This window comes from Mytilus edulis, chromosome 2 (genome assembly GCF_963676685.1).
Source record: "Mytilus edulis chromosome 2, xbMytEdul2.2, whole genome shotgun sequence".
In the NCBI taxonomy this organism is placed as follows: domain Eukaryota; kingdom Metazoa; phylum Mollusca; class Bivalvia; order Mytilida; family Mytilidae; genus Mytilus; species Mytilus edulis.
This window is the reverse complement of record NC_092345.1, coordinates 2,669,524-2,684,175: the sequence shown is the minus strand read 5'-3', so window position 1 is coordinate 2,684,175 and position 14,652 is coordinate 2,669,524. Positions and strand designations below refer to the sequence as shown.

At 32.8% G+C, this 14,652-nt stretch overlaps 1 protein-coding gene across 1 annotated transcript; it reads right to left on the bottom strand.

The window, feature by feature from the left end:
- Positions 1 to 7,792: 7,792 nt before the first annotated feature.
- LOC139510406 (uncharacterized) lies at positions 7,793 to 8,851 on the bottom strand. The gene has a single exon (XM_071296988.1). The coding sequence runs from the start codon at positions 8,849 to 8,851 to the stop codon at positions 7,793 to 7,795; it is 1,059 nt and encodes a 352-aa protein (XP_071153089.1).
- Between the last annotated feature and the right edge of the window lie 5,801 nt (positions 8,852 to 14,652).

Here is a 14,652-nt window from a genome sequence, read left to right as displayed (position 1 = left end):
TTGAAAATCTAGGCTACCTCCTTGGTATAAAGCGTTAATTGAGCGAGGCAATACCCTACCTGTCTTCTGAGAATTGAAATGCCAATTATTAGATCATGTATGATTAACACTTTTCGAAGAGAACATGCATATAATATTACAACTTCTAAATGCCCACAACCCTCAAAATTAATTAAATCAAGTATCATTTTGCCAAGTAAAGGCGTTAATTGTGCGAAGCAATCACATACAGGTCACTTTATGTTTAAATGCCAATCCAAAACATATTGCTAAAGAATGTCAATTAATTCCCTTTACCAACAAAAATTATAATTTGGAAATTAGGTGAATGTCAGATAAAAGCAATAACACCTTACAATCATTCCAGTTACAGATATTATAATACCTTACAATCATTCCAGCTACCGATATTATAACACCTTACAATCATGCCAGCTACCGATATTATAACACCTTACAATCATTCCAGCTACCGATATTATAACATCTTACAATCATTCCAGCTACCGATATTATAACACCTTACAATCATGCCAGCTACCGATATTATAACACCTTACAATCATTCCAGCTACCGATATTATAACACTTTACAATCATTCCAGCTACCGATATTATAACACCTTACAATCATTCCAGCTACCGATATTATAACACCTTAAAATCATGCAATCTACCGATATTATAACACCTTACAATCATGCCAGCTACCGATATTATAACACCTTACAATCATGCCAGCTACCGATATTATAACACCTTACAATCATTCCAGCTACCGATATTATAACACCTTACAATCATTCCAGCGACCGATATTATAACAGCTTACAATCATTCCAGCTACCGATATTATAACACCTTACAATCATTCCAGCTACCGATATTATAACACCTTACAATCATGCCAGCTACCGATATTATAACACCTTACAATCATTCCAGCTACCGATATTATAACACCTTACAATCATTCCAGCTACCGATATTATAACACCTTACAATCATTCCAGCTACCGATATTATAACACTTTACAATCATTCCAGCTACCCATATTATAACACCTTACAATCATTCCAGCTACCGATATTATAACACCTTACAATCATGCCAGCTACCGATATTATAACACCTAACAATCATTCCATCTACCGATATTATAACACCTTACAATCATTCCAGCTACCGATATTATAACACCTTACAATCATTCCAACTACCGATATTATAACACCTTACAATCATTCCAGCTAACGATATCAAATATAGTTGACCTTCTAATTATGTTATCTAAACAAACAGACCATCTAATAACAAAAACATAAAATTGACCAACGAATCATGAAAATGAGGTCAAAGTCATATGAATACAACCAGATTTACATTTACACATTACAATCATGATTCCAAACACAAATATAGTCGAAAAACAGACCTAATCATGACATCTTAATTATGACAATGGGTACATGCAATGATGTTATGTCAGGTTGACGCTGTCTGACAGACATACATACCTTGCAATTATTATGTAAACCAAAGATATTTGTCCCATTATTAATAACTGAAAACATATCTTGCAAAAGTAAAGATTTTTAAGCAGTTGCTAAATCATTAAACTTGGTCAAGGACAATGCTATATTCCGTACGGAAACTTTGTTACATAAGTTATATACCATTTAATAAGTATTTATATCCTCTACTTCTGAAATATAAGGATCTATGCAAAGAGCTAACGCCTCCAACGCCGTCAACGCCACCAACGTCACCAACGCCACCAACGCCACCAACGCCACCAACGCCGCCAACGCACGGTTAGCATAATATGTCGCGCATTATGGAACATTCATTGCTAAATTAAAGAACTGAGAATAATTGGGAGCTGAAATACAAAGAGTATAAAAGGATGGAAAACAAGTTTATTATCTATTATAAAGAATTGACCATAACATCTACGAATACAAAATTGGACCCACAAATGGTCCAGTTAATGCCGAAAAATATGAAAAACGGAAAAAAAAGGATAATGAAGGGAGTTTTGCATCATACCTGGGCCACAATATATTGTCTTTTTTACTATTACCACACCATATCAACAGTTATGATTGAAGGAACAGGATAAATATAAAATAAGAAGATGTGGTATGATTTCCAATGAGATAGTCCCCCACAAGAGACTAATAATATTAAGTCGACTTAAACATCTTTAACTGGGTGGACTGTGAAAGGGTAGATGTATTCTTAAATGAAGGAATACATGTACTATCACTGCCGATGTTTCACATTTTGCAAATATATAAACTTAAATTAAGCCAGTGATTTTACTAAAATACCGCTTAAACTTGAACACCCACTTTTCGAATAGTTTTATATCTCCCAGATCCTTGTTAACCTTAAAGATTAAAAACTATTAGTACGATAATTCTTACCTACCTGACCCCGTTGAAAAAATATTTTGCAGTAAATACTTAAAATCAACTTATGTTTCCTACACAGGGAAACACTCACGCCAATTACACGTGAATTTAAATTTATGATTATAAGTGAAATAAAAATGAAATGCAAATTTTTCACGCAAATTTCATCTGAGATTCATGTGAAATTCACGTAAGCAAATGTTGCCTGTGTACATGTCTTCTGATGTTTTAAATGTCAATCATTAGATTATATATAACTTGACAACACCCACGTTTCTATTAAGACATGTAAATTAATTTCATATCTTCCAAGAGCTAACCAACCCTCAGAACTAATTACCTAAAAAGTATTATTTTGAAAATCTAGGCTTCCTCCTTGGTATACAGCGTTAATTGAGCGAGGCAATGCCCTACCTGTCTTCTGATAATTGAAATGCCAATTATTTGATCATGTATGATTCACACTTTTCGACGAGAACATGCATATAATATTACAACTTCTTTATATCCCCCAGCTCTCAAAATTAATTATAAAAAGTATCTTTTTTTTTTTATGTCAAGGCGTTAATTGTGCGAAACAATCCCATGCAGTTAACTTTATGTTTTAAATACCAAACCAAAACATATTGCTAAAGAATGCTTATAAATGCCCTTTAACCAAACAATTATAATTAAGAAAAGACCAAACACCTTTTATGCTTTAAAGCACATAGCCAGCACATTAAAAAATATGTCAGGAACTGGTTTTATAAGATTATAGTTAAATGTTGAAATGTTTTAGGTTAAAGGTATTATCAAATAAAGGAATAGTCGATTTTTCATATTTTGCAAATATTATACTTAAATTAAGCCAGAGGATTTACTAAATTATTGCTTAAAGTCGAACACCCTTTTTTCGAATAGTTTCATATCTTTCAGATGCTTGTTAACCGTAAAGATTACGAAATTCAAAGCTACCGACCTATTATAAAGTTAAAACCATTTTGCAGTACAAATACATAAAATTCAACTACTGCTTTAAATGACAATTTCCTACATGCACAGGAAAATTTCACGTTAATTCAAATTCATGTGAATTTCACCTCAAACGAGCTTTTCAAACTGGGTTTTAACTGTGCAAATTGCTGTGTGTTTCTTTATTCTATATTGGCTAGAGGTATAGGCGAAGGGGATGTTTAACCTGCCGCTTTTTTTTGCCCCTGTCCCAAGTCAGGAGCATCTGGCCTTTGTTAGTCTTGTATGATTATTTAATTTTAGTTCATTTATATGTTTTGGAGTGAAGTATGAAGTCCATTTTCACTGAACTTGTAAACATTTTTATTAAGAGACCAGCTGGTGCACACCTTCGAGTGCGTGATTTTCTCGATGTGTTGTAGATCCATTGGTGGTCTGCGGCTGTTATCTGCTTTTTAGTCGGGTTTTTGTCTCTTTGACATATTCCCCATTTCAATTCTCAATTTTATTATAAGTGAAATTCAAATGAAATGCAAAATCTTCAAGTTAATTTCATCTGAGATTCATGTGAAATTCACGTAAGCAAAATTGCATGTGTACATGTCTTCTGATGTTTTAAATGTCAATCATTAGATCATATATACACTGACAACACCCACTTTTCTAATAGAACATGTAAATTAATTTTATATCTTCTAAATGCTAACCAATCCTCAAAATTAATTGAATAAAAAGTATTATTTGGAAAAGTCTAGGCTTCCTCCTTAATATAAAGCGTTAATTGTCCGAAGCTTGCCCTATATGTCTTCTAATGTTTTAAATACCAATTATTTGATCGTTTCTTGCTTGACGACAGCCATTTTTCTAAAAAGGCATGTCAATTAATTTTATATCTTCCAAATGCTACCCAGCCCTCACACCTAATTGCATAAAAAGTATTATTTGAACATCTAGGCTACCTCCTTGGTATAAAGCGTTAATTGTGCGAAGCAATGCCCTATAGGTCTTCTGATAATAGAAATGCCAGTTATAAGATCATATATGATTTACACTTTTCGCACAGTACATGCAAATTAATATTATAACATCTAAATGTCACCCAAACCATCAAATTTAATTTAAAAAAAGGATCATTTGAAAAGTCAAGGCGTTAATTGTGCGAAGCAATCACATACCGTCACTTTATGTTTTAAATGGCAATCCAAAACTTGTTGCTAAAGAATGCCTATAAATGCCTTTAATAACCAAAATTATAATTAAGAAAAGACTTAAGACCTTTATGTGTAAAAGCACGTAACACACACATTAGAGATATGTCAGAAACTGGTTTTATTAGATTGGTTGAATGTTGAAAACAATTTATATAAGTCATGTTTTTTTCAAATTCAGTGAAGAGCGGACTGTTTTTTTATTGATATAACTATGTGAATTCAGTTTGTATAACACTTTTCAATTAAAACTTGATGAAGTTCCTAACTGGGATAATATGGTACACTCAGGGTAGACTCAGAAAAACTGTTCGTTAACCTCATTACTATATTTTTGTGTTGTTTTAATATGTAGACCGTTTTATTGATTTCTGATCTGTCGGTACACTCTGGTCTTGTATTCTTTTTATTGGTTTCACTTTTTTTATCGATTTGAAATTTATTCACAGTACACACTAGTTTAAAGCACCGCTTAGTTTGACACTAGGCGAAGTTTTGGCCTTGCTGTAGGGTATGCATTATTCGTTCATCATTGAAGTCAGACCAGCGACTGTCAAGATGAAGAACAGGAATAAAAACCCTGTTTATTGATGATTTGTATTTTTGCTATGCATTGTGCACTGGCACTTGTTTCTATTAATACGAATAGATGACCTTCCCATAGATAGAAAACGTGCCGGTAGTATTGTGTTCGATTTTGTCTTATCCATATTTGCTCTTATTGAAAAAAAATGTTATAAAATTGAAATTAGATCCTTCAAATTTTAAGTTACATAGCTAAAAAAAACTTTGAGTGATGAGTTCAGATGGGTTTTTTTTATAATTCTTAATAGTTATCAAAGGAACCAGAATTATAATTTGATACGCCAGACGCGCATTTCGTCTGCATAAGACTCATCAGTGACGCTCATATCAAAATATTGATCAAGCCAAACAAGTACGAAGTTGAAGAGCATTGAGGATCCAAAATTTCAAAAAGTTGTGCCAAATACGGCCAAGGTAATCTATTCCCGGGATAAGAAATTACTTTATTTTTTGATAAATTCAAAGTTTTGTAAACAGGAAATTTGTAAAAATGACCACATAATTGATATCCAAGTGCTGACTCTTGGGCTGGTGATACGCGAAACGTCCACCAGCAGTGGCATCGACCCAGTGGTCTGTTTTATTGACATGTTTCTTTTATTATTGTACAACAATATATTTTTTATGCTTGATTAACTGCAAAACTGTGTTAAAATACAATGCTAATGATGTAACGCGCGTCTGGTGTATTAAATGATAAGCCTGGTACCTTTGCATGTCAAAATGTATTATCGTATTGAATATTTGTGTATTTCTCTATTCTGCATGTTCTTGCACTTATTTGAACTGCCATCATGTCATGTAATGTTGTTTTTTAGTGTTATCGTAATCATTGCCATAAAAGAGCGCGGTTTGGCTAGCCACACAACCAGGTTCAACCCACCATTTTGTCTTAAAATGTCCTGTACCAAGATAGGAAAATGGCAGTTATTATCTTATAGTTCGTTTCTGTGTGTGTTACATTGTCGTTTGGTTTTTTGGTTGACTTTAGTGTTCCTGTTGTTTCGTTGTTTTCCTCTTGTGGTTGATGTGTTTCTCTCAGTTTTAGTTTGTAACCCGGATTTGATTTCTCTGAATCGATTTATGACTTTCGAACAGCGGTATACTACTGTTGTCTTTATTTAAGTAACATCAGCATCAGCCATCAAATTATTCAAAATGATCATGTTCTTGGTTCAATGGCTAGGCAAACCTCCAGGTTTATGACAATGTTAAAAGATATTCCTGCAAAACATTACGTGACAGAAATACAGCACAAACACCCACAATAATATTCATCACAGAGAAACACACAAACAGATAAAATAATAGTCGACACAAAATGCAAACTGCAGAATAGCAACGAACTTATTCCATTAACGACAAACATCACAGAAAGATATGTACTGTTTAATTAACAGTTGCTTCAAACTGACCATAAAAGGTTAATATAATTAATCAAAAATGTCAGAAAAAAACCAAGCATAGTCTTATATAATGTCTCTTTTAAAGTCAGTGCTTCAGAAGCCTTTAGACGCCATTATACATTAAGATATTAACTTTTTGTAAAGTTCAAACATAAATAAAAATAATATTGACACTTGTGTAAATGGATTGGTTTATTAGATTTTCAAAATGAATACCAATAAAACATAGAATGTAAATATCCGTGTTTGTATTGAGTAGTTCCTTTCAATTTATGTTAAGCAGAAAACAAAACAATGAAATTCGGAAAATATTTCAAAATCAACGTACCATGCCTTGGGGCATAGTCTCACAATAAATGTCAAACTGATATGTACTGATACTTTTTTCTTTATTCTGTTTATAGAAAAAAGTAAAATCACAAAAATACTGAACTGAATTCCCAACGGAAAGTCCCTAATAAAAAAATCAAAACACATTAAACAAATAGAAAACAATTATCATATTCCGAACTTGGTTCAAGCATTTACTGATGTATGCAATGGTGGATTGAACCTGGGTTTATAGAGCCCAACCTCTCACTTGTACGACAGTCGAATTAAATTCCATTATATTGACACAATGATGCGTAAAAAACCAAACAGATATAATGGGTGAAAAAGTCAAAAGTAGGAAGACAGCAGTCAACATTGTGTTATTATCGTATTCACAATAAAAACAAACAAAATATCGTCGGCATGACGAGGGAGATTAGGTATTGACATCTGATGCCTGTTATATTTATTTACAACGTTTAAAATTTTACGGGAATAAGAACTTGACATATTGAATATTAGTAATGTATATTGACGATGATTAAATGTTTACATCAAAATATCTGTTTTGTTGCTGCTTATGTGTTTCTTTTTTGTATGATTGGACTCGAGCCATAAGTCTTCTAGTCGCCTGTTATTTGTAAGTACTAATTGTTTGAAGTAAGGAACGATGAAAAAAGCCTGTGTGTTCGAAATGAATTATGATTGCATGTTTGAAATCCACTCAAATGAAGAGTTTATTGCAAATAAATAAGAAAAGTGTTCTTTTGATATCAATTAATTCCTAAAATATGTTCCCCATAATCTGTATTTGCAACTGAATATATAATAACCCAACATAAAATATATATTTCATTTATTGGTTATTTGTAATTAAAAATACATCATTTTATTGTTCACAAAAGTTTCTTAATAAGTTGTTTTGCCGATTATTCTAAAATAAAATCTCAATAATCTTTTGGCAATGAAGTTAGAGGTTCTATCCAAGGATTTATTTTGTGCTTTATATTGATCTGCTTTCACACATTTTTCATCATGACAGTCTAACAAATTTGTATGCCGAATGTTCGATGCTACTTTGCTCTGTTGCACCTTCAAGTTATCTCCTGCTGATATACTTTTCCTGCGTGTCATTTTTACGCTCATTTTTCTCTCTTTCTTCATGACATGCGTCCATGTATCACTCCTTGAACGATGATAACATTTGCGTTGCTTGTCATTCTTAATGAGAGAGTCTTGGCTTCTTTGTGATTTTAATCTGTATATCTTTTTCTCTCTATAGTTATCAAACATCAAATCTTGAAAACATTTAGAAGACGGAGAAACTATGTCATATTTTAGCTGCTTCTTTGCGATTTTTCTCATCTTTTTACTGGTAAAATCTACTTTGGATTGCTGTCTGGTAAAACTTGTCGTTCTCATTCGGAAGGGCCCTGTCTGTTGAGCTCGGGTGTTTCCAAGCTGTTCCAAAAGAAGGTCGAAAACATTCTTTATTCCGTCATTAGTTTTTGCAGAGACTTCTACAAAACACCCGCCTAGGTTTTCATTATAAGCCCATTCTAACGCATCGAATGCTTCAACCTCTCTCTTGTTTTCTATGTCCACCTTGTTTCCAACAATTACGCATGGAATACTAAGAATATCTTTGCGAGCTGATTTTATCTGTTCCCATATAATTTTAATAACTTCAAACGATCGTGAGTCGCTAATTGAGTAAACCAGTATAAAACCCACTGCTCGTGAGATATAAATTTGTTGCATTGCGGGAAAGAAAAAATGTCCTGCTGTGTCTATGAAGTCGATACGTTTATTGTTTCCATTGATATTATAATTCTGGATAAAAGTATCTTCCACTGTCATACTGTATTCTTGTGAATGATTTCCGTAAAGATATTGCTTTATGATGGATGTTTTACCGACGCCACCTGTACCAAGACAAGCCATTTGAAATCTTGAGCATTGATCCATTATCTTGCAAAGTAATTGTGATACTTTAAAATACACGATTGGTACCCTGTATTGTTTATGAAGGAATTGGATAAACTGGTTATTTATATACTGAATACCTTATTAGCATTGTCCAATGGAAAACGCGTATTGTTGAAAAGAAACGTTCCTTATTTTATTAGATGTCATAAAATACGTGAACACAAGCAAAAGTGTGAATTTATTTTATAACTTATCATGCAATGATCTTATATAAACTTATTGGAATAAATTTATATGTCATGAAACAATTAGCCAAACAGAGACCAACGGACAAGGAAGAAAACAATTATGCCAAGTTGACACTAAAAATAATGTATGACTCTTCATGTAGGATTTGGAAGGTAGACACCCTCAATAATCCTTGACCGTGGGAGGGATGTATATCCAGTCAAGGTCGTTAAACACTCCCATCTTCAACCCTCGATAATCTTTGACCTTTCTGGTCATATAGCTCTTCAAATGTTCCGGTTCTTATACATCACAGGGCTTTCAAATATTTTGATGTTAGTTCTCATCTTGAAGGTAAATCCAGAGATGCAATTTATAAAAAGATATATCAACAAATACTTCGGATATTGTGTAATCAAAATACTGGATTTTGTTATCTACAACTTGAGTTTGATGGATTAATATTCAGCAGATAGTCGCAATTCCAATAGACATTTATTGTGCATCACCACTGACCAACTTGTGTTTGCGCTCCTAATTAAGCTGTCTTTTAAGAAATACATTCTTAGAGAACACAATTTGTACAGTATTTAACGTTCAGATTTATTGGTGATGTTTTGCCACGTAAATATCCCACATTTACTTTGATGATATTTTCGACCATTTTCTTGCGGCATTTCGAGCTGGTTATGGCTGCCAGTCAACATTACTCAAAACTTTGGAAGATTGGAAAAAGGCACTGGATAAGGGAGCTACCATTTGATTTTTATTGGGGGGGGGGGGGGCTAGGATGAAATTTGAAAAAAATAGGCAGGACAGGAGTTTTGAGTAAAAAAAAAAGGCAGGATGAGACACTTGCAAAAAAAAGTCAGGACGACAATTTAGGTAGAAAAAAGTCAGGATAAACTAAAAAAAAAAAAGGCAGGACCGAACAGAGTGAAAAATAAAAAGGCAGGACCGAGATTACAGCTAAAAAAAATGCAGGACAAAATTTTTCATCCTAGCCCCCCATAAAAATCAAATGGTAGCTCCCAAACAATAAATATTTAGCGGCTATATTAATGCACCTAAGTAAAGTCTTTGACTGTCTCCCACATGATTTACTTCTTTTGAAATTGGAAAAATATGGCCTTAGTCCATCTGCTCTTGAATTACTCAAAAGCTATCTGACTGCAAGAAACCAGTGTGTAAAAATAGGCCAGAGTATCAGTCAAATGCAAGATATATATAAAGGTGTTCCTCAGGGATCTATACTAGGCCCTGTATTATTTAATGTTTTCATGAATGATATTTTTCTTTTTGTCAAACAATGTGATTTATACAACTATGCTGATGATAACACCCTCTCAAAAACAGGTACTACTTTGGAATCAGTCATTAAACCCTTAGAGGAAGATAGTAATTCCCTAATCTCATGGTTCTCTTTCAACAAAATGCAGGCAAACCCAGAAAAATTCCAGGCAATTTCCATAGGTAAAAAAACACACACTCAAAATATTACTTTCAACCTAAATGGGTTCAACATAAAATGTGACGACGAAGTGAAACTTCTCGGTGTAACAATAGACTTTAAACTGGATTTCAACACTCACATCTCAAATATTTGCAAAAAAGCTGCACGACAACTAAACGTTCTAAAAAGAATTGGCACTCATCTCACCAGACTTTCAAAACTTACAATATACCACTCATTTATCATGTCAAACCTCAGCTACTGTCCTCTTACATGACACTTCTGCAGTGAACAAAACACAAAGAAAATAGAAAAAATACAAGAAAGAGCACTCAGATTTATTTATGACGATTACACAAATTCTTACAATACACTTCTTGAACAATCTAAGCTACCAGCACTAAAAATCAGAAGATTGAGAACCATGGCATTAGAGACATTTAAAATAATAAATAAATCAAGTCCAGAATTCCTACATAATTTAGTAAATATTAAAGAAAATTCGCACAACTTCAGGTACAAAGGCATAGCAGATATACCACGGCCAAAAACAACAAGGTATGGTAAGAAAAGCTTTAGTTATGAGGCAGCAAAACTCTGGAACTCCTTGCCAAATGAGGCAAGGAGCTTATCAACATTTGGCCAGTTCAAAAATTTTATCTCCACCTGGTGTTTTTCAGAAAAATGTACATGCAGTTCTTGTAAATAATGTACTTACTTGCTGCCCCATAACTTGATCTCGAAGCCTGCTGTTTTTTTTTTTTAATGTTTTATCTTTTTGCAGTTATTTTGATTTTTTATTTAGCATTTTATTTCTTTTGCTTATGCATTACCTTTGCTATAGCTGCATGCAGTCTTTTGTTTGTGCTTAAAGTGTTACTTTAAGTTTGCATGTGCTACTCTTATATAAATACTATGTGCTCCTATATATGTGCTGATATTAGACATTTGTTTTAATATATCTTGCTTAGCTTTTATTCTGCATGTGCTATCTATGTATTAATATATAAATGTGATGTCTGTATGTTTGTGTTGTATGTGTATCTGATGTTATTACATGTATGTTTTGTTTATTAATATAAGTCGATTAAAGAGCTCTTAAGAGCTCATGTTCTTTGTTATTATGTATATATGCAACCCAACTTTAAATAAAGATTACTTTACTTAACTTTACTTTATTTCAACAGAGTTATGATTGTTTATATACCTTGGTTTTAGTTTGTAACTGGATTTTTTTTTTTCCTTGTTTGTCCGTCTTTTTTGTATTGATGTTATATTTTCCACTTGACCTGACACATAAATCTGTTGGGTATCTACCCTTATGTTTTATCGCTTTTGATAAACAAAATCTTGAAGAATAGCAATATGTTTATTAAAAGGCAATACGAGAAAATGTTTCACTCCTAAAAACTTGCACACCTGTTATTTCTTAAACCAAAGCAGAACCTAATGCTGGCAAGTTCTTATATTTTTATTATAATCTTTCATATCTTAAAAATACATTATAGTGTTTATGAACATACATTTCCTGTTGTCACTAAATTTGACAAACTGTAATGATAATACATTTACAAATCCCTTTCCTATGATGCTTTATCGAAAAGTGTTAATCATATATGATCTTATAATTGGCATTTATTATCAATTATCAGAAGACATGTATGGCATTGTTTCGCACACTTAACGCTTTATATACCAAGGAGGCAGCCTAGATTTTCAAAATAATACTTTTTATTCAATCATGTCTGAAGGTTGGTTAGCATTTAGAAGATATAAAATTAATTTACATGTCCTATGAGAAAAGTGGGTGTCTTCAATCAAGAAACGATCAAATTATTGGCATTTAAAACATAAGAAGACATGCAGGGCATTGCTTCGCACAATTAACGCTTTTTATTAAGAAGGTTGCCTAGAATTTTTAAATTAATACTTTTTATTTAATTAATGATGAGGGCTGGGTAGCATTTGGAATCTATTAAGTTAATTTACATGTCCTATTAGAAAAGTAGGCATTGTCAAGTTGTATATGATCTAATAATTGACATTTAAAACATCAGAAGACATATACACAAGCAAAATTTTCTCAGTGAATTTCACATGAATCTGAGATGAAATTCATGTGAAACATTTGCATTTCATTTGATTTTCAATTATAATAGAATAGAAATGGGGGAATATGTCACAGAGACAACAACCCAACCTAAGAGCAGACAACAGACTAGGGCCACCAATGGGTCTTCAATGCAGCGATAAATCACTCACTCGGAGGTTTGCATCAGCCGTCCCCATAATAGAAATGTGTACAAGTTCAGTGAAAATGGACGTCATACTTAACTCCAAAAACATATAAATGAACTAAAATTAAATAATCATAACAGACTAACAAAGGCCAGAGGCTCCTGACTTAGGACAGGCGCAAAAAGCGGCGTGGTTAACCATCCCCTCCGCCATTACCACTAGCCAATGTATAATGAAAAAATTTGAACAGTAAACACCCATTTAAAAAAAACTCGTTTGAGGTGAGATTCACATGAATTTGAATTCACGTGAAATCGATGTGAGTGAAATTTCCCTGTGCATGTAGGAAATTGTCATTTGAAGCATTAGTTGACTTTTATGTATTTGTACTGCAAAATGGTTTACAATAGGTTGGAAGCTTAGAATTTTCGTCAGGATGGATTTTAATCTTTAAGGTTAACAAGCATCGGAAAGATATGAAACAATTCGAAAAAGTGGGTGTTCGACTTTAAGCAATAATTAAGTAAAACCACTGGCTTAATTTAAGTTTCTATATTTGCAAAATATGACACATCGACAATCATAGAAAATATATTCCTTTATTTAATAATACCTCTTACCTTTCACAGTCCACCGAGTTGTGGTAAATGTGTTATACAAACATGTCTAAAAAATATCCATATTCAACTAATCTTATTAAACCAGTTCTTGACATACTTTTAATCTGTTTGCTACGTGCTTTAAGACATCTTAATTATAACTTTGGTGTTAAAGGGCAATTATCAGCATTCTTTGGCAATATGTTTTAGATTGGTATTTAAAACATAAAGTGACCTGTATTGGATTTCTTTGCACTATTAACACCTTGACAACATGATACTTTTTTAAATTAGTTTTGACGGTTGGCGGACAATTACTCATTTATAAGTTATAATATTAATTTGCATGTACTATTCGAAAAGTGTAAATCATATATGATCTTATAATTGGCATTTATTATCAATTATCAGAAGACATGTATGGCATTGTTTCGCACACTTTATACCAAGGAGGCAGCCTAGATTTTCAAAAAATAATTTTTATTTAATTAATTCTGAGGGTTGGTTAGCATTTAGAAGATATGAAATTAATTGACATGTCCTGTTACAAAAGTGGGCGTTGTCAACTTATATTTGATCTAATAATTGACATTTACAACATCAGAAGACATGAACACGTGTAATTTTGCTAACGTGAATTTCACATGAATCGCAGATTGAAATTTGCGTGAAAAATTAAACTGCATTTCATTTTTATTTCACTTATAGGCATAAATTTAACTTTACGTGTATTGGCGTGAGTGTTTCACAGTGTAGGAAACATCTAAGCGCTGTAAGCGGTGAAGGCAGTTAACCAAAAACCAGGCAAACGTTATTGTATGCAGTGGCGGATCCAGAAATGTTCATAAGTGGGTGCCCACTGACTGCCTAAGAGGGGGCCAGCTTCAGTCATGCTTCAGTTATTCCCTATATAATCATCCAAATGTTTTCCTCAAAAAGGGAGGGGGGCCTGAAAAACCGTTTAAATCCGCCTCTGATGTGACATTAAACATTCATATATTGTACATTTATGTTTATCTAATGAATTGATTATTAAGGCAAATAATTTATATGTTATCAATGTTTCAATAGCAATGCATATATCAATGTATATTTTTTATGGTGAGTCTGCAGTGGTACAAGTTCGAAATGATTGCAGTTGTTCTAGTTGGTAGTTGACGTTGGTTCATCAGTAACGCTCAAAACCAAACATTTGAAATCCGATGATGAATAAGTACCGAAATTCGTTGAAGAGCTATATGTCAAAAATACAAATAATTAATAGCCAAATTCATATAAAGCCAACTTTGCCTGAGGGAGTTGAAACCATAGAATCTTAATAA